Source organism: Bos indicus x Bos taurus, chromosome 4 (assembly GCF_003369695.1).
Source record: "Bos indicus x Bos taurus breed Angus x Brahman F1 hybrid chromosome 4, Bos_hybrid_MaternalHap_v2.0, whole genome shotgun sequence".
Classification (NCBI taxonomy): Eukaryota; Metazoa; Chordata; class Mammalia; order Artiodactyla; family Bovidae; genus Bos; species Bos indicus x Bos taurus.
The window spans coordinates 109,728,475-109,746,508 of NC_040079.1; the positions used below are offsets into that span (position 1 = coordinate 109,728,475).

At 42.1% G+C, this 18,034-nt stretch overlaps 1 protein-coding gene across 6 annotated transcripts in view; it reads left to right on the forward strand.

Annotated features, from left to right (window-relative positions):
- Window positions 1–18,034, forward strand: part of CDK6 (cyclin dependent kinase 6) — a 260,499-nt gene that overhangs the window by 175,706 nt on the left and 66,759 nt on the right. For all 6 annotated transcript variants that reach the window (XM_027540176.1, XM_027540178.1, XM_027540179.1 and 3 more), the window contains exon 5: window positions 4,562–4,671. In XM_027540176.1, the coding sequence (XP_027395977.1) occupies window positions 4,562–4,671 (110 nt within the window). The remainder of the gene's footprint in view (window positions 1–4,561; window positions 4,672–18,034) is intronic.

Consider the following 18,034-nt stretch of genomic DNA (forward strand, 5'->3'; position numbering starts at 1 on the left):
ATGATATGGCTTTTTCCCATCTTAGTCATAGTCTGTCTCACCATTTATTTAGTTTTTATTTTATATTCTTCAATAACAGTGTGTCATTTTTTTAATACAGATCTTGCTTTTTTCAATTCCTCGGTGTTTCACATTTTTTTGTTACTGTGTGAATGCGGTCCTTTTCCATTATGTTTTGTAGCTGACTTAGAAGCACTTGTGTGTTTGTTTTGTGCTTTATGTCTACTGTCACCCAAATTTTTATTATCTGAATAATATTTTGTTGTAATTAATTTCACATATTAAAACATAAAGCCAGTGTGTATAAGGCAGAAACCCTTAGAAGGACAAGGAGATTCTGGGGGAAGGAAAGCACAGACTCAATTATCTTTCAGTTTGACACAGTATAGAAGAATATAAGTAAGGATCTGTGTGAGGCGAACTAATTAATAAAGAACTTTACACTTAAAAGAGAGTACTCTTCTTATATCCTATGAAACAAAAGCCAGTAAAATGCATAGTCATAAAGGGTAGACATTCCACAGGTTGCATTCTCTGGCTGTGATGTAATAGCACTAGCAATTAAATAATCCAGCAATTAAAAGTTAACCATAAATATCTGATAATATGGAAATTTTAAAACTCTTTTCTAAATAATTCTTCATGCTAGTTTATTCTTAAAGAGAAAATTAAAGATAAATTATGTATTATTTAAAGCTGAACAAAAATGAGGAAGGTTTATTTAATAATATATAACTAAATGTTCTATCATTAATCAAAAGTGAAAATAAATTATCCAAGTTTCAACTCAGAAATAAATTTTAGAAAGCAATTAGGAGGGAGGATTTAAAAAGATAAAAGTAGAAGTCAATAAATTAGAAAACAGTAAGGCCTCCCAAAATGAGAAGACATTTTGAAGTCAGTTTTTTAATAATGTAGCTAAACTGTCAATAACCCTGACTGATATAAAGAGGAAAAAAATTAGATTTCCTTTCTCAGAAAACCAAAAAAATAAATGAGATGAAAATAATTGCAAGAAATATTGTATAAATTTAAGCCAATATATTTTAAAATCTAGACTAAGGATTTTCATAGGGAAATTCCTTATCATTACCAAAATTGACTCAAAACAACATTGAGACCTGAACAGACTAATTACCAAGAAGAAAGTCATGAGACTGTTAAAAACATACTGCTTGGAAAGATCCAGATCCAGGTGGTTTTACAAGTGCGTCCTATCAAGGAACTGATTACTCGTATGCTGTTTATAATATTCCAGAATATAGAAAAGGATGGACAGTTTGCATATATCCCTAACAGCAAACATGAAAAATTACACACAAAACAGAAAACTGTAGATTAGTCTCATTCATCAGTGTAAGTTAGTGCCCTAAGTAAATAGTAGCAAATAGAATCCAAGTCAAATAAAAGAATAATAAACCATGACTAGGAATGATTTATTCCAAGAATAGAAGGGTGGTACAATATTGGGAAATCTATTAACCTAGCATTAATAGAATAAAAGAGAAGGCCAAATGGTTATTATTAATAGACTTTTTTTTTTTTTTGGCCTCCCAGCATGTGAGATCTTAGTTCTATGACCAGGGTTTGAACCTGCACCCCCTACATTGGAAGTGTGGCATCTTAACCACTGTACCACCAGGGAAGTTAGACATTTTTTAAAGCTTTTGATAAAAATGCATTACCCATTTTGTGTGGTAACTAAATTTTAAAAGGAAACAAAAGGAACTTCTTAAATGTATCAATATTTTTCTTATTATTTTAGCTGTCTAAACATTTATTTGATGATCATAATAAGTATCACTGGTTAAAGTACCAGAAGTGAAGATAGTTATACTAAAATGTTTTAGAATGGGTGATCAGTCAGAAATCACAGCCTCTTTAAACAGCATTAAATAATGCTGTATTCAGATTAAACTTTTCATCTCATGCGTTTGACTCTATTTCAAACTGAAGTGAGAAGATAAATCTGTAATCTCACAATATCTGTGTATATCTGTAAACCACTGGAGTTTAAGGTCCGTTTGCCCCTGCAACTTGGTTCACAGTGTGTTAGAGAAACAAGGAAGTGTTCCTCCAGCTAGAAATATTAGTAATACAGAAATAAATTACGTAACTAGACACTGGAGCCCAGAATCACTTTTCTTAACAAAAGTAGCAAGTACCTTCTCTTCGGGGATTGAATTTTTCCCACTTATCTTCTTATTATCACTTATCACTTATTATTAAGGAATGATTGCCTTAAAATCATCAATTTGGTATTTGTTGAAACACAGTTGCGACATGCTCAGTACTATGATGGGCAATTATAGACATAATGATGGGCGAAAGCAGATCCATGGCCCCAGTAATGACCCATATTATGAACTACATTATTTGCTAAGTCGCTTCAGTTGTGTCCCACTCTGCGAGAACTCCATTACAAGATATGATTTTTCGGTGGCAGTGGGTCCGGAAAGGTGATGATATCAAAGCTGAACTTTGTAGGAGAAGCAGAATTTCAACCTGTGGAGGAGAAAGTAGAGTTTGTCAGACTAGAACAGTGTCATCAAAAACCATGGAGGCAGGAGCTGGAAGATACGTTTGTATAAATGAGTGCTGCTCAAACCTGGCCAAGGGTTAGGGTTACCTAATGAAGTTTAACCAAAAGAAAAAAAAAAGGAGGAGGAAGAGAAAAAAAAAAAAAAAAAAGAAGAACTGCAGGGCCCCCACCCATGGATATCTAAGTAAGTTAGGGGCAGGATAAGGCCCAGACACATGTGTTTTTCTAGACGCCCCAATCCTGGTGCACAGTCAGGGTTGAAAGCCAGTGATGTGGTCTCACGTGTGACTAGGCCACGTGTTTCATTATCAGTCAGAATCCTGTGAGTTGGTGGGACTCAAGTGGGCAGGTTTCTGCTCCATGTCATGCTGCCAGGAGCCACAGTCATCTGTTGGGGTGACTGGTCAGGCTGCAGTGTCCAAGATGGCTCACTCACATGGTCTTTCAGCCGAGAGCTCAGATGAGGCTGTCGGCTGGGACATTTCTGTGGGCTGCTCATTGCACAGCAGCTGGTTTCCAAAAGGAAGCATCTTCAGAGCAAACATTCAGAAAGGCTCAGGTAATCCTATAACCTAGCTTGCTGCTAAGTCACTTCAGTCGTGTCGGACTCTGTGCAACCCCAGAGATGGCAGCCCACCAGGCTCCCCCGTCCCTGGGATTCTCCAGGCAAGAACACTGGAGTGGGTTGCCATTTCCTCCTCCAATGCGTGAAAGTGAAAAGTGAAAGTGAAGTCGCTCAGTCGTGTCTGACTCTTCGCGACCCCGTGGACTGCAGCCTACCAGGCCGCTCCATCCATGGGATTTTCCAGGCAAGAGTACTGGGAGTGGGGTGCCACTGCCTTCTCTGAGCTTAGGTAGTCTCAGATGTCACTTCCACCATATTCTGTTGGTCAAGCAAGTCACTAAGGGCACCTCAGATAGAAGGGAAGGTGAATTAAACTCCAGTCTTTAATGAGAGGAGTGTGTATATAAGGAAAGAAGGCAATTGATGGCAACCATTTTTTTTTTCCCAAAAAATTTCTACTGCAGTCCTGATGCATTAAGTTCTATAGCATCAACGCAGATAAACAGAACTTCAGGAAATCTAGATAGACATCAGTGAAAGTGCAATTAGGTAAAACAGAGTAATGAGAGAAGGAATCTGAATAATGTAAAATGCTATGTAATAGATGCGGTATTGAATTCCTTACCTGACAAGAAAGTATGTATCTTCAATTCAGACATCCATAGAATTTCTGCTAAAAAGAAGCACTCAAACCCCCATTTGCTCTTATAAATCTAGAACCTGAGTGATATGATTTCCTCACCTTTCAGTGTTGCAGAAATAGTTGGTTGTGCTTGGTTTATCTGTTATCACACTGCTCGGTTTAAAGCAGGGCTCTTCCCACGCAGGAGTCCCTCCCTTTGGACGGCGTTCTCCACGCGGTGTAAGCGGTTGGGTTGCACGTTCTCCCTCAGGTTCTTCATGTTTTGTTTTCTGACAAGAGTGGCATTGAAGGGGGCTTTGTTTTGATTCCCCACAGTCTCGTGATAAGAGTAGTTTTGACTTGTCCTGGGTGCTCTGCAGGCTTCAGGGTCACCATCCAACAGCCCCTGGAGTCATCTTCTAATTTCCCCAAATGGCTGAACTGGGAATTGAGCTGAACACATTGCCATCACCTGTTTTCCACGTATTGTTTTTTTTTTTTAAGCCCCTTAAGAAAGAAACCATAGTTTTAAGGTAAGGATTTGTTCATTTGCTTGTTTTTTAAAGTCCTTGCTTTTGCTTTCTGAAATTCAGTTATTTTGCCATCCTAGTAAGACACCCAGAGTCTGAGGTGGGAACCCAGGTTGTGGGGATGATGTAATTTCCTGACCTGTGAGCCATGAGCCCACGTTACTTACTGCTCCAATCTCAGTGTCCCCGTAAGATTTTAGGAGCTCTTTCCACACCGAGTCTCGGCATGAAACCGCTCAGAATGAGGCGTGAAGCAGACGGCCGTCGCCCGCAGTAACGCTCGGATCCGCTTGTCCTTGCAGGTCGTCACGCTGTGGTACCGAGCTCCGGAAGTCCTGCTTCAGTCCAGCTACGCCACCCCTGTGGATCTCTGGAGCGTTGGCTGCATCTTTGCAGAGATGTTTCGTAGAAAGTAAGAAATACTTTTTGTTTCTCTCTGTCTCCCTTGGAAAGAAATGTTTGGGGTCTTGGAAAATTTAAGTAGCAGTCTAGTATCTCTCTTTCAAGTGGGATCATGGTATCCACATCCATATGCCTCCGGCTCTCACTTCCAAGTCTGTCCAGAAACTGCCTTCGCAGTCCTTGCAGGGTCACTGGGTGTCGTTGTCGCTTCTGGCTCTTGGAAGCTCTGTTTGGAAAAGAACACTCCACTGTTCTTAACAATTTATTGTTTCTCTTGGTGATACTAAGACATGGTAAATGTGAAGCATGTTATGGAATTTTTTTTTAGTGAGAAATATCCTCAAGGTGGCCTTTTCCACAGGAGGAAGACCAGGGATATTATGTATGTGGAAATTTTGATGATGGGTTGACAAAACAGAATATTTAGACAGAAAAGGAATAGACAGACATCTGAGCCATTTCAGAATACTTTAAATGCTGTCAATTGGAGGAGAGATTAGACAGACTCAGGCACTATAGAGGGTGGAACTAGAACCAGAGATATTAAAATTACAGAAATAAAGATTTTTGCTTAGAAGGTGAAAAAAATCTAATGATTAGCGTTATCTGAAGAGCAGATCAGGGCTTGTTCTCACTGGCTATCGAAGAAGAGAACAGGCCGCTGCACACTGAGATGTTTACAGCGGTATTCCTAGAGTGGGTGGGTGGGCTCGACGGCCTCCAGGGCACCTTTGACTCTGAAAGTCTGCGGTTCCTGTGTGTGATTTTCATATCACAAGAAATAGCCAAAACAATATAATAAAGATCTGCCAGGAAAAGAACCCACACCTTGGTACTAAACTCAGCCTGGTTAAAATTAAACAGAGAGGCTAATCAGAATCTAATCTCTCTTTGTCTTCTGTTTTTATTTCCATGGGAAAATGTGAGTTTGGAAGCTGAGTATTCTCCCAAGTTGGACATGTTATATTCAAAATGTAACTCCACAATAGCTCACAAGAAAGAAATGCAGTCAGCCCTTGTTTGCTTGCTCATTTGTTTGTTTTAACCAAAGGAAATTTTGTTCCTGTAACAAATCTGGGGACCTGCTTCTAGACCTCAGTAGATTCATGCATAGCTCACAGAGGGGTATCAAAGTACACAGGTGTTTAAGGCAGGCCTATTGTGTGCCAGTCACAGGACCAAACCTCTTTTCATGCGTACCTTCTTATTTCTCACAATAAGAGATAGCTGAGATGCAGTGGTAAATTTATTTGTCTGACATCAAATAAAAAGTACGAGGGCTATTACTCCAAAGGAAGTCTTGTGAGTCTGGTGGTGTTTTTCTACCAAGGAGGGAAGGGGAAAAAAAGACCGCATTCAGCTGCAATGTTTGCTAAATAGGCTAAATAAGTGGCTCTGAAAGTGTGGTTCTTGGACCAGCAGCACTTGGGGGACCTTTTGGAAATGCAAATTCTTGGGCCTCACCCCAGACCCACTGGATCAGAAGCTCTTGGGCTGGGGTTCAACAGTCTGTGTTTTCACAAGCCCTCCAAGTGATCCTAACTCACCATCCAGGGTAGGAGCCACTGGAGTGGAGATTCATCAGTGGTGGTGTGGTTTAGTCACTAAGTCACATCTGACTCTTTTGCAACTCCATCGACTGTAGCCCACCATGATTCCTCTATCTATGGGATTCTACTACACCCAGGGATCAAACCCACATCTCCTGCTTTGGCAGGCGGATACTGAGCCACCAGGGAAGTCTCACCAGGGGATAGCAATCTTTAAATGTACGACTACCAGACCTCTCTCTTGAAATTCTGACTTCTTATTGGGCTAGGGCCTGGCATTCTTGTCTTTAATTAAAAGTGCCTCATGTAGTTCTTTTCTTCAAACAAATGTGGAAAATATTGGGTTAAACACTTATGGTCAGAATCAGGAATAATTTACTGACAATATTGCAGTGTGGGAGTCAAGACAGTCATTTCAGTTCATCCCATGAACCATTTGGTGCCGATGAGAGATGGTTAGAGTTTGGAATTACTTTGACATCTAGTGCTGCGCTCGGTCGCTCAGTTGCGTCCAGCTCCCTGGCAACCCTATGAACTGTAGCCCGCCAGGCTCCTCTGTCCTTGCAATTTTCCAGGCAAAAATACTGGAGCGGGTAGCTATTTCCTACTCCAGAGGACCTTCTTGACCCAGAGGTCAAATCCATGTCTCTTGTACTGTCAGGCAGATTTTTTACCACCAGCGCCAGCCACCTGGGAAGCCCCGATGTGTCTAGCTAGAATTATCCTCAAATGTTAAGATTGGGTCCTTCTTTTGTTATGAGAGGAGGGGGATCAGTTATTTTTCAACAGTATAAAACTTGAATACCAGCCATAATTGATGATAAAACCAGTCTTTTTCTGGAAGATGTTAAAAGAAAGATGAAATTTAAGATATGTAGTGTTACATGTTCTCTAGTAAGGAATGTGTTATATTTTTAAGTGTAGATAGCCACCACTTATGGGACAATTGCTACCCACATTTTCATTTTACAGCCACTTTTCATTTTTACAGCCATATTTTCATTTTGCCACTGATGCGGTGGTATAGTTGGTAGTCTGGTTCCCAGACTAGCTTGCAGAGAATCCTGTAACAACCTGGAACATATACAAAACGTTATTTATGAAAATTTTCTGCTTAACAACAGTTTCTTCTATGGGAAAATCCATTCTGTGTTCAGTCCAGGAGACAGGAGTACCCATCTCTTCACCCAGCACTGGATCTGAGAAGGGACTCTGATGGAGGCATAAAGAGAGCCTCCTCTGACGTCAACAGCAACAGTCTGCTTCACAGTTCTGGGATAGCAAGCTGCTGGGTAGAGACCCCCTGGCTCTTCAGATGTGCACAGAAGAAAGTAGCCCCTCTCTAGGAGCCTTATACTGGGAGAGCAAACGGAGAAATAATTGCAGGCAGCAGGAAGCCATATCAGAATCCAGACCCATGTGCCTTTAAGGCTGAAGGACAATGAATCCATCTGGGCCTGCCATACACGCCCTTCCTGGGGCGGGTGCTCTGTCTCCTGGGTAGTTCCTGCCGGTTTGGATGCGACCTTGAAAACAGCCATGGCATCTGACCCCTCTTCCTGCTCGGTTCACGTTTTGGTATTTCCTGCGATAACACCCAGATATCTGAATGTGCAGGCTTCTCAGTCATGCCAGCTGAATTCTGGGGTCCAGCCACCAGCTTGACCTGCTTCCAGCTTGACTCCTGATTCAGTGCAGACCCACCTGTTTGTGGTGTCCAGCTGAGAGCACACAGGCCATGCCTTCTGGAAGCAGACTCTCATTGCCTTAGCTGACCCTACATCAGGGAATCCTGGCATGTGTCCCCTCCCTCTGGCTTCCTCCTTGTTGCTATGGCAGTAGTTCCCAAATTGTGTCATCTCTTTTAACACCTTCATCATTTTTGCCATACTCTTAAGATAACTATACTTAGTTTTTCTACTATCTTAAATTAATTAGTGTTATCTCGCTAAACCCACATTCTGAGGACTGTTAACTCAGTTTGTAGATGATGAACCACAGCCTTCTACAAGGAGTGTGAATAACTTGTCCGTGGACATACAGCTCTTCTATAGGAGAACCAAATTTGAACCCTAGTCTGTCTGACTCTCTAATCTTTGATTTTTCCACTCTGCCATGTTTCTGCCTTGGCTGTGGTTTTACCTGTGAGGCCACATTTTTTTCTGCATTAATTTATGCATGATTACAGTGTAGCAGCAATAATATTTTAAGGAGGTGAAGAAGCAAACCATGCATCTAATAGCTTTGACTTCTAGTCTCTCCTATAGTGGAAAGGCTGACCAGTTTTCTGAGAGGTGCCTGCCTTTTATTCTAGAATGGGATACCTAAGAAATATGAACTCAGTAAAAAGAAGCTTAGGGCAGATGGTTGACAAAGAGCGAGAGAGTTTGAATACCACCTGTCATTATTATATGAACTTAATAATTGCTACACTGACCTTCCGTGTGTGTGCATGCACTCAATCATGTCTGATTCTTTGGGACCTCATGGACTGTAACCTGCCAGGCTCCTCTGTCCATGGAATTCTCCAGGCAAGAATACTGGAGCTGGTTGCCATTTCCTTCTCCAGGGGATCTTCCCGACTCAGGGATTGAACTCGTGTCTCTTGCGTCTCCTGAAGTGGCAGGTGGGTTCTTTACCAGCTGAGCCATCAGGGAAGCCCCTGGATCTTTTTATCTTCCTCCTTTAACTCTTCATCAATGGGTGATCCGTCTTTACCCCACACTGAGTCATATTTTAAGACTAAAAAACATTGCTGCAAATTGGGTGAGTAGACAACTATTCAGCTTGAAGATTGGGATGAGATGGATAGAGGGATGGACCGAGGAATGATAGAGATTGATTTTTAACTTCATAGAAAGATAGATTCACAACTGTTAACTCTCCAGGTATCTGTCTGCTGCCCTGTGATCACAGTCTGAACTGTTTTCTGTGGTTTGAAGGTTATGGGGTTTTCCAAGTGATGGCAAAGTCATAAAAAGAAAACGCACATTAAAAAAAATAAAACGTGCTACTAATTCTTTGAATATGGAGATTGTGGTAAACAGATAGTAGTTCTTAGAAGTCCCAAGTTGCCAGCTAAAGTTGCCAGCTCTGTTGATCCCTAGCTAAAAAATGCCAGATGCCACCAAGAAGAACATAACAAATACAGTCCCTGTTAGAAAGAAACAAACAAGGCTTCATGATTTTACCCCGCCTCAGATGGTGGCCTCTCTCAGCTTGCCATAATTGATTTCTATGAATTGAACACCCAGTAGCTGAGAAACTAACAGTGAAACCGTCCTTTGTGGCTGAGCGGTCTGGGAGCAAACATCTTTAAAATGTCACTGAGTGCCCTGCCAACTGTCCTACTGGGTACTGTGTTGGCGTTCCCCATACTTGAGCACTTTACTCAGTGACGTCAGGGAAATGAGGTCCTTGACCAGAGGCTCTGAACACCAAGGTACCCAGGCAGGCCCCAGCCACTGAGAGGAGACCCATCACCCCAGCTTAGGTCAGAACATTTAAGTGGAAACCAGGGCACTCCCTGGACCCTAAGGTTTCTTGTCTCTTCTTGGATGTTTTCTTGGATCTCTTTTTTTCCTTCTTCAGAGAGGCCACCAGATGGGAAAAACTCCAAAGAAGCATTTACTTGAGTGAGGAAATACCCAAGGTGGTGGTACCCAGGAAAAGAACTGATCTTGTTAAACAGTGCACACAGGGGAGTTCTAAGAACAAGGAGTACTACTTTTCAATCGTAATCAGTGGTTTTTTTCTTACTCTTGATGTCCCTGATGCGGGGAACGATTGAGGGCAGGAGGAGAAGGGGGTGACAGAGGATGAGATGGTTGGATGGCATCACCGACTCGATGCACATGAGTTTGAGCAAGCTCCGGGAAATGGTGAAGGGCAAGGAAGCCTGGAGTGCTGCAGTACGTGAGATCGTGAAGAGTCGGACGTGGCTTATCGACTGAGCAACCACAGTATTACTTTAACAGGAATGTGTTTGTTTTCATGGTGTGTGCTGAGATGCCCCCATCAGGCCAGCCTTTCCCTGTCAGGGCACCCCAACAGCTGCCCAGCTTCCCACCCCTTGGGTCTGACTCCCTGGGTCTGCCTGCCAGCCTGTTTTCCTGTTTCTTGCCTATTTCCTGCCTCCTTCCAATACATTAATCTTTCCATTGTCGCCCTTTTTCCAAAACTTGTTAAAACTGGTGTAGGATCCTTGACCCTCGAGACCTTCTGAAGAAGAAGCCCCAACTGCATTCTGCCCATGTCACATCTTATTCTCCAAGATGTAAATGTATGTTCGTGAAGGGGGCCTACCCTGTGGCCCCAAAACGTGTCTTGAGGTTTTCCTCCTTAGAATCCTTTCAGTTCTTTTATCCTAGGTGGCCCCTTGCCCTCTCTAAATCTTCCAGAGCTAAACCTGGAAGATGTCTCTTCAGGGAGGAGAACCGCCCTCTCCCCAGAGACGCCCCCCCACCTCCCGCCCCCACATTCTGAGTGTATGGTGCCTAAAAAAAACAAACCCTCAATAATGAGACAAACACCCCAGTTCAAAATGGGCAAAAGATTTAAACATTCACATCACCAAAGAAGATACAAGGATATCAAATAGGCATACAAAAAGATGTCCTGTATCAGTGCATGCATGCTCACTCAGTCGGCTCTGTGTGACCCCCATGGACCGTAGCCCACCATGGAGCTGAGTGTCTTTATCTGTAAAATGGAGAGGCCGGGATAAGCTACTACATCCATGGCATTCTGACCTTCACAGAGGTATTCGTATCCTTCTACAGTCTAAGAGTGCCCAGCCCTTTTCGTTCCCCTACTCAGCTTTGTTCAGAGCAGTTTGATTTCATCTTTTTTATTTACTGGGCTTCTGGAATCTAAAAGGGTTTTACAACACGGGAGTAGATGTCGTCCAAGATTCACTCTAACTCTGATATTCTTTGCTTCGGGGCGAAATTGTGGCTTGGTCATTTCTAGAATTCTTAACACGTCATGCAGAGCTCACCCTTGCTGACAGGGGTTCTTATGACACATGCTTGTCGTGGTTCTGAGAACTCGACATACATTATACAATTTAATCCTCCCAGGCAGCTTGCCCCAGGATCCCACATCTGGTTGTTGCAGAGCTTGAACTCAGAGCTGTATGACCTGTGACAGGTACACTGAAGTGTAATGAGCTACACTGGGAAGTCGGGTGGGCATATAAATATATAGGGCAGCAGTTACAGATGTGCACAGCGGCGGGGGCAGGGGGTAGTGGTGTGTGCGTGTGTGTACATGCCTCCCTCTCTACGGTTCCTTTTTTCACACATTTAAATATATAGATAATTCACATGGAATGTCTATGAAAGTCTAAACCAGTTCTGTCCAATAGAAAAGAGAATGTGAACCATGTCATTTTAAGTTCTCTAGAAGTCACATTAAAAGTAAAAAGAAACAAGTAAAATTGATTTTTTAACACAATATATACAAAATGTAAACATGGAATAGGGCTTCCCTGGCTCAGATGTAAAGACTCTGCTTGCACTGCAGGAGACCCGGGTTCAGTCCCTGGGTTGGGAAGATCCCCTGAAGAAGGGCGTGGCGACCCACTCCAGTATTCTTGCCTAGAGAATTCCATGGACAGAGGAGCTTGGTGGGATCCTGTCCATGGGGTTACAAAGAGTCGGACATGACTGAGCAACTAACATACACACACATCCAAAATGTTATTATTTAAATGTGCAATAACTATAAGAATATGGATCATACTCTATTTCAACACTAAATTGTTAAACTGCAGTATATATTTTATGCTGACAGCACATCTCAGTTCAGACTAGCCACATTTCAAGGGCTCATAGACATAGGTACTGTGTTTTACATTGGTGTTCAGTTACTGGAGTGGGTAGCCGTTTCCTCCGCTAGGGGATCTTTCTGACCCAGACGTGAAACCCACGTCTGCTGCACTGGCAGATGGATTCTTTACCTGAGCCACAGGTTTAAACCATCAAATGAAAAGATAAAGAAGAAACAGACAGCTCACTGTTTGTTGGGAAGGGGTGAGAGAATGAGTTCGTGCCCTTCTGCTGCTGCTGCTAAGTCACTTCAGTCGTGTCCGACTCTGTGTGACCCCATAGACGGCAGCCCACCAGGCTCCCTCATCCCTGGGATTCTCCAGGCAAGAACGCTGGAGTGGGTTGCCATTTCCTCCTCCAGTGCAGGAAAGTGAAAAGTGAAAGGGAAGTCGCTCAGTCGTGTCCGACTCTTAGCGACCTCATGGACTACAGCCTTACCAGGCTTCGACATCCATGGGGTTTTCCAGGCAAGAGTACTGGAGTGGGGTGCCATTGCCTTCTCCGCCATGCCCTTCTACCCTAGGCTTATTGATTTCTCAGTCTTTTGTCTCCTACATTGCCATCTTCTCTAGTTTGGGTTGAGGCCCGAGAAGTTGGGATCCTTGTAAAACCAGCTGATGTTGATGCAGCGCCTGGCCTTTGTCCCTGAATCAGTGACACTTAAGGGGCAGCCTGTAAATACAGTGTTATCAGCCCTGGCTGATCAGTCTTCCCCACTGTGTCCTCTTCAAAAGCACGTGCACCTGGAGCCTCCGTCTCCACAGTCTCTGACTCTGCAGGCCATTTTCAGAAACAGGAATTGTGTGGGAAGGAACGACTTAGGGGATGCAGATGCCGGTTAGCTTTATTTAAAAAAAAAAAGTTTGAGAAATGAAAATGTCTTTCCTATTCTCCTATCCAAAATCCATTCCCAAAGACAATCCCTGGATATATTTCCAGATCTTTATTGCACATTCGAAAGTGTGTGTTTGCAAACATCTACATATGTATATGTATAGATAAATAGATAAACACATGCACACCTCTGTCAGTTTATCTCACAGAAATGGGCTTATGCTGTACATATGTTGCCTTATTCATTTTATTTTATCACAATATATTAGGTCATTTCATAGAAATCAAACTCATTTTTAAACTGCTGAATCATTGTCAGCTCATTTATTTCATAATTTAATTTCCCATTGATGAGCATTTATGGATTGGTTGGCTGGTTGCATTTGGTCTTATTACAGACAGTATTGCAGTTAAATCCTGTGCTTATTTTGTGGAACATTTGCCCAAGTATTTCTGTATGGGTAAATTCCAGAAGCGAAATTATAGGGTCAAATAACATGCCTATTTAAAATTCTGCTAGCTAAACCAAATTGCTCTCCAGCAAGTAAACTCTGTTTTTACCTTAAGGTGGGAAATAGGATTGAGAGTCTCAAAAATGAAGAAAGATTGTCAAAAATAAAACAAGACAAGGACTCTTACGTAAGCCCTGGCTTCCTCCTGCTGCTTCTACGCCTTTTTAAAAATAATGTCAAGAGGAAAACCTGAGTGAATATGGTAATTATAAAAACTGCTGTTAAGTTGGTTTGAAGCCTGAGGGACCTCTTTCAACTGTAAAGTTGACTGCGGGTTTCCTTTTTATCAGTTGTGTAGTGATAGGGAAGAAATCAACCTCATTTTGTCAGTTAAAAAAAATTATCGTAAGATAAAGACCCAAGCAGCTTTTCAGACTAGTTTTTTCCAGTGCGCAGACAGCATATGAAGATCATTCTATAGAGTTCCGTAGTGTGGAAGCTTGGAGAGTAATGTATACCGAGTTTTGATCTTCCTTCCAGCCTGGATGTAGACGTGGGTACTCTTCTTCCTTAGTCGCCAGACCTCATGCATCTTTCCTTCAGATTTTGCCTTCTAGGGGACTTCCCTGGTAGCTCAGTTAGTAAAGAATCCACCTGCAACGCAGGAGACCCTGGTTCAATTTCTGGGTCAAGCAGATCCACTGGAGAAGGGATAGGCTACCCACTCCAGTATTCTTGGGCTTCCCTCGTGGCTCAGCTGCTCCTGTAATGCAGGAGACCTGGGCTCGATCCCTGGGTTGGAAGATCCCCTAGTGAAGGGAACAGCTACCCACTCCAGTATTCTGGCCTGGAGAATTCCATGGACTGTATAGTCCCCAAGGTTGCAAAGAGTCAGACATGACCGAGCGACTTTCACTTTCTTTTCACTTTATTTGCCTTCTGAGTCTATTCGTGGAAATAACTCTGGAAGCCCCTGCATCAGCCCTGACCTTGAAAGAGAAAATGAATCTAATGGTCTCAGTTCTACATCAGTCAAAGTCTTAGGTCTTGCTGGTTGCATCTCTCAACCCTTGATTTGGATAAAAAAAAAAATTTGATTTGAGGCAAGAAGCGGCCCATTATTAAAATATAAAACACTGGCAGAGAAAGTAGCTGTATTGTACATTGATAGCCAGCTGTTACTAGTCTGATCTTTCCTCCGTCAAAGGCAGACTTCTCATTGCTGTTCCTGGCTCTTACGAACATGAGTCGCTTCCCAGCAGTACAAAATAAAAAGTACCAGGCCTACACAAAGTGATTTCAGCCAGAGCATGGGCCTCTGATCTGAGCTGAGCCCGGCCCTGGTAGAGCCTGTAAAGCGTGATGTTACGTTCCATCTGTTGCTTTACAGCAACCATGCAGCTGTATTGGCAAGACAATAGATACAGTGAATAGCACGGTAAGTCCCCGGATGGGAACCTTCAGGTTGCACATGAGCAGAGCTGCACACACGCTTTCACATGTCCCATCACCTGAGTGAGTTCACCTGTCTGGCACGCGTTGTCGTGTGCATGCGCCCCCCCCCCCCCCCACGTGCTGTGTTTTTGTGTACCTTACAGTACTGCAGAGTACAGTAGTACCGTGCTAGTGCAAAATACAAGTGTTCCTTTATTTGGTACTAGTTCAAGAACTTCTTAGAATATGCAACCTTAGATTCAAATACTTCTTTAAACATTATATCTCAAGTCTATAAAATAACTTCACTCTGGAGAATTTTGAATGGGAATGTGCATTAGCTATTACAGATACTGGATTTTAGATTAAAAATCAGATTTCCAGTGACTTCACTGTGACCACATTTGTTAAAACTGAGTTCAATTTTGTGTGTGGTCTTTAGGATTTCATTGGATCCTTAGTACATATATTTATTTCAGCAGATATGACATTCTTGTGGGAAAAGTATTATAAACTTATCACAGTAGAGTACTATATAGCCGATGTGTTAGTTGGGTACCTAGGCTAACTTTGTTGGACTTAGGAACAAATTGGACCTACAAACAGATTCTCAGGACAGGACTCGTTTGTGTACAGGAAACTTACTGTACAGGGTATTTCAGGTAAATGTAAATTTGATGGGATTTCATTGTATGCCTAGGTAATTTCCCACAGAATGGTGCTGAATAGCTAAATTACAACAAATGGTCAGGTGTGACAAAAAATTCTACTTGGTCTTGTCCTGGAGCGATAGGTTACAATGACAGTCTGTTGTAGCTCCATGTGGCCGCTGCTGTGGGATCTGGGTCTGTCTGATACCCATGCTCCACTGTTGAATACTGCGTTCCTGCCTCCCATCTGGCCTTCCCGTAGTGGCTGGAGGAGCTGATGTCTGATATACTCAGTGCTTGGCTTAGCTGAGAAGCACTGGGAATTTTCTCGTAAAAATACAAGATATTACCTGGTTCTTTCTTTTCCTCCTTTCATCTCCTCTTCTCAACCCTTGCTGCAGACTTTCTCTCCCTCTTCTGTCCCTCCTCCCTGTCTCTCGTCCACTCCCACTCTGTTCTTCTTTCCCTTCCTCCTCCCAATTTAACTGGGAAGTACAGAGCACTCAACATGGCCTCCTGTATATTCCTTCCCTAATAATACATGGTAGTATTGAGTTTCTGATTTACTGCTTCAATTTTGCTGGATAAATTAAATTTGCAGGGATCCGAATTTACTCAGTGATAGGCTTAAGAGCTGTCGGCTGCTTGGGGGGTGTGTGTGCATGCGTGCGTGCACATCTATAAAACCAATTATCTGGCCAAATGTATTTCTAAATCTTCTAGTTTTCTTATAAACATTTTAGAGTTTTAATATGAGGGGAAAAAAATGTGGCAGAGACAGCTACAGACATGTGGGCTGTGTTTACTCACAAATTGAAATATTGCAAAGGACAATTCAGAATGGCAGGTTTCCGGTGGAAATTAGATTTTACTACGAGCTAAACTGGATATTACTAGCTCTTGTTCTTATCACTGGCACAATTAGAGTTTGCTGGACACTCTCAGTCCAGATCTGGGAGAAGATCCAAAACTTCGGAAATTAGGGGTCAGGAGCCTGCCAAATGTGTTTGTGCTATGTTGTCCAACTGTTTAACTGGTAAAACTTTACATACTAATATTTCAATATAAGAAGGAGTTTGGAAGCCAAATGCTGTGTCCATTTTGCTGGTCAGAGTCTTACTGAATTCTCCGGATATCAGCATAAAATAAAGTTAATTTTAGAGGCACTCAGGTGAATGGGGTACAGCCCCAGTTAGAAGTGGCACTGAACTGAAATACACAGACATTTCTCATTTTTATCTAAACTGATACGTTTTTTATATATTGAGTAAAAACAGTTTCTTGTTGTATTACATATGTGAGCCCTCAATCAGAACGCAGTAAAAATATTAGAAGCTTTTAGTTTAAAATGATACCTACTGCCCTTCTCTGTTTCTTACTAAAAAGGTGAAACCCCCAGCACTTATAACTGGCAATGAAATAATTATCTGAATTATGTGAAAGGACCCCATTTAGCCAGAACCAGATTTAAAACCCCGTTTGGTGATTCAGCTCTCGTGTGCACCTGGAAATAAACAGACCTTGCTGCCCCTCCCTCAGTCCCTTGTTTAGAAACACCGAGCTGATCGTAGTTCAAAAAATAGTCAGCTGTTTCCACCACAGATCCTAGTGAGATCTCCACAGTGGACTGACTCCCCTCTGCCATCAGTGTTACAGCTCTTTCTCTCCTGGGTATGGGTACAAATACCAGGAAAACATATGTACCAAAAGAGATCAGGGGAGGTGAGGAGAACAGGGTATTTAGTGGGTGGAGACAGAGGCATGAGAGCAGTGTGCGGGGAAACATGCAAGACACTAAGATTGATCTAAGAGCTACTCAGAGGCTGTTAAACGCTTACAGAATGGGCCAAAGTAATGTCTGCATTTTGTTAACTACACATTGTCTGTCTGGGGAGACTGTCCTTCTTAGAAGAATGAGATAAACTAAAGGAATAAAATTCTTGTTACTTTTGAAAAAAATACTACAAAGCAACAGTCTCTAGAAGCCTAAAAAATGATATAAAACTCTGAAAATGATTAACTAGCAAAACCAGAAGAAATTTCTAAAAATCAGTAGACTAACTCAAGACAGTGCTAGACGACATACTCTCTAAAAGAGAAACAGTGGAATCAACACAAGTGTCCATCGACAGATGAATGGTTAAAGAGGGTGTGTGTGTGTGTGTGTGTGTGTGTGTGTGTGTGTGTGAGATACGCACAACGGAATATTCCTCAGCCATAAAAAAGAATGAAATAATACCATTTGCAGCAACATGGATGGGTCTAGAGATTATCATACTAAGTGAAGTTAATCAGACAGAGAAATACAAGTATCATATGATATCATTTATTTGTGGAACCTAAAAAAAATCATGCAAAAGAACTTATTTACAAAACAGAAATAGACTCACAGACATAGAAAACAAACTTATGGTTACCATAGGGGAAGGGGAGGGAGGGATAAACTAGATCTTGGGATTAACAGATATACTCTACTATATATAAAATAGATTTTTATAAAAAGGAAAGCAATGACCTACTGTATAGCACAGGGAGCTATATTCAATACCTTATAATAACCTGTAATAGAAAAGGATATGGAAAAGAATATATATATATATTACTGAATCACTTTGCTGTACA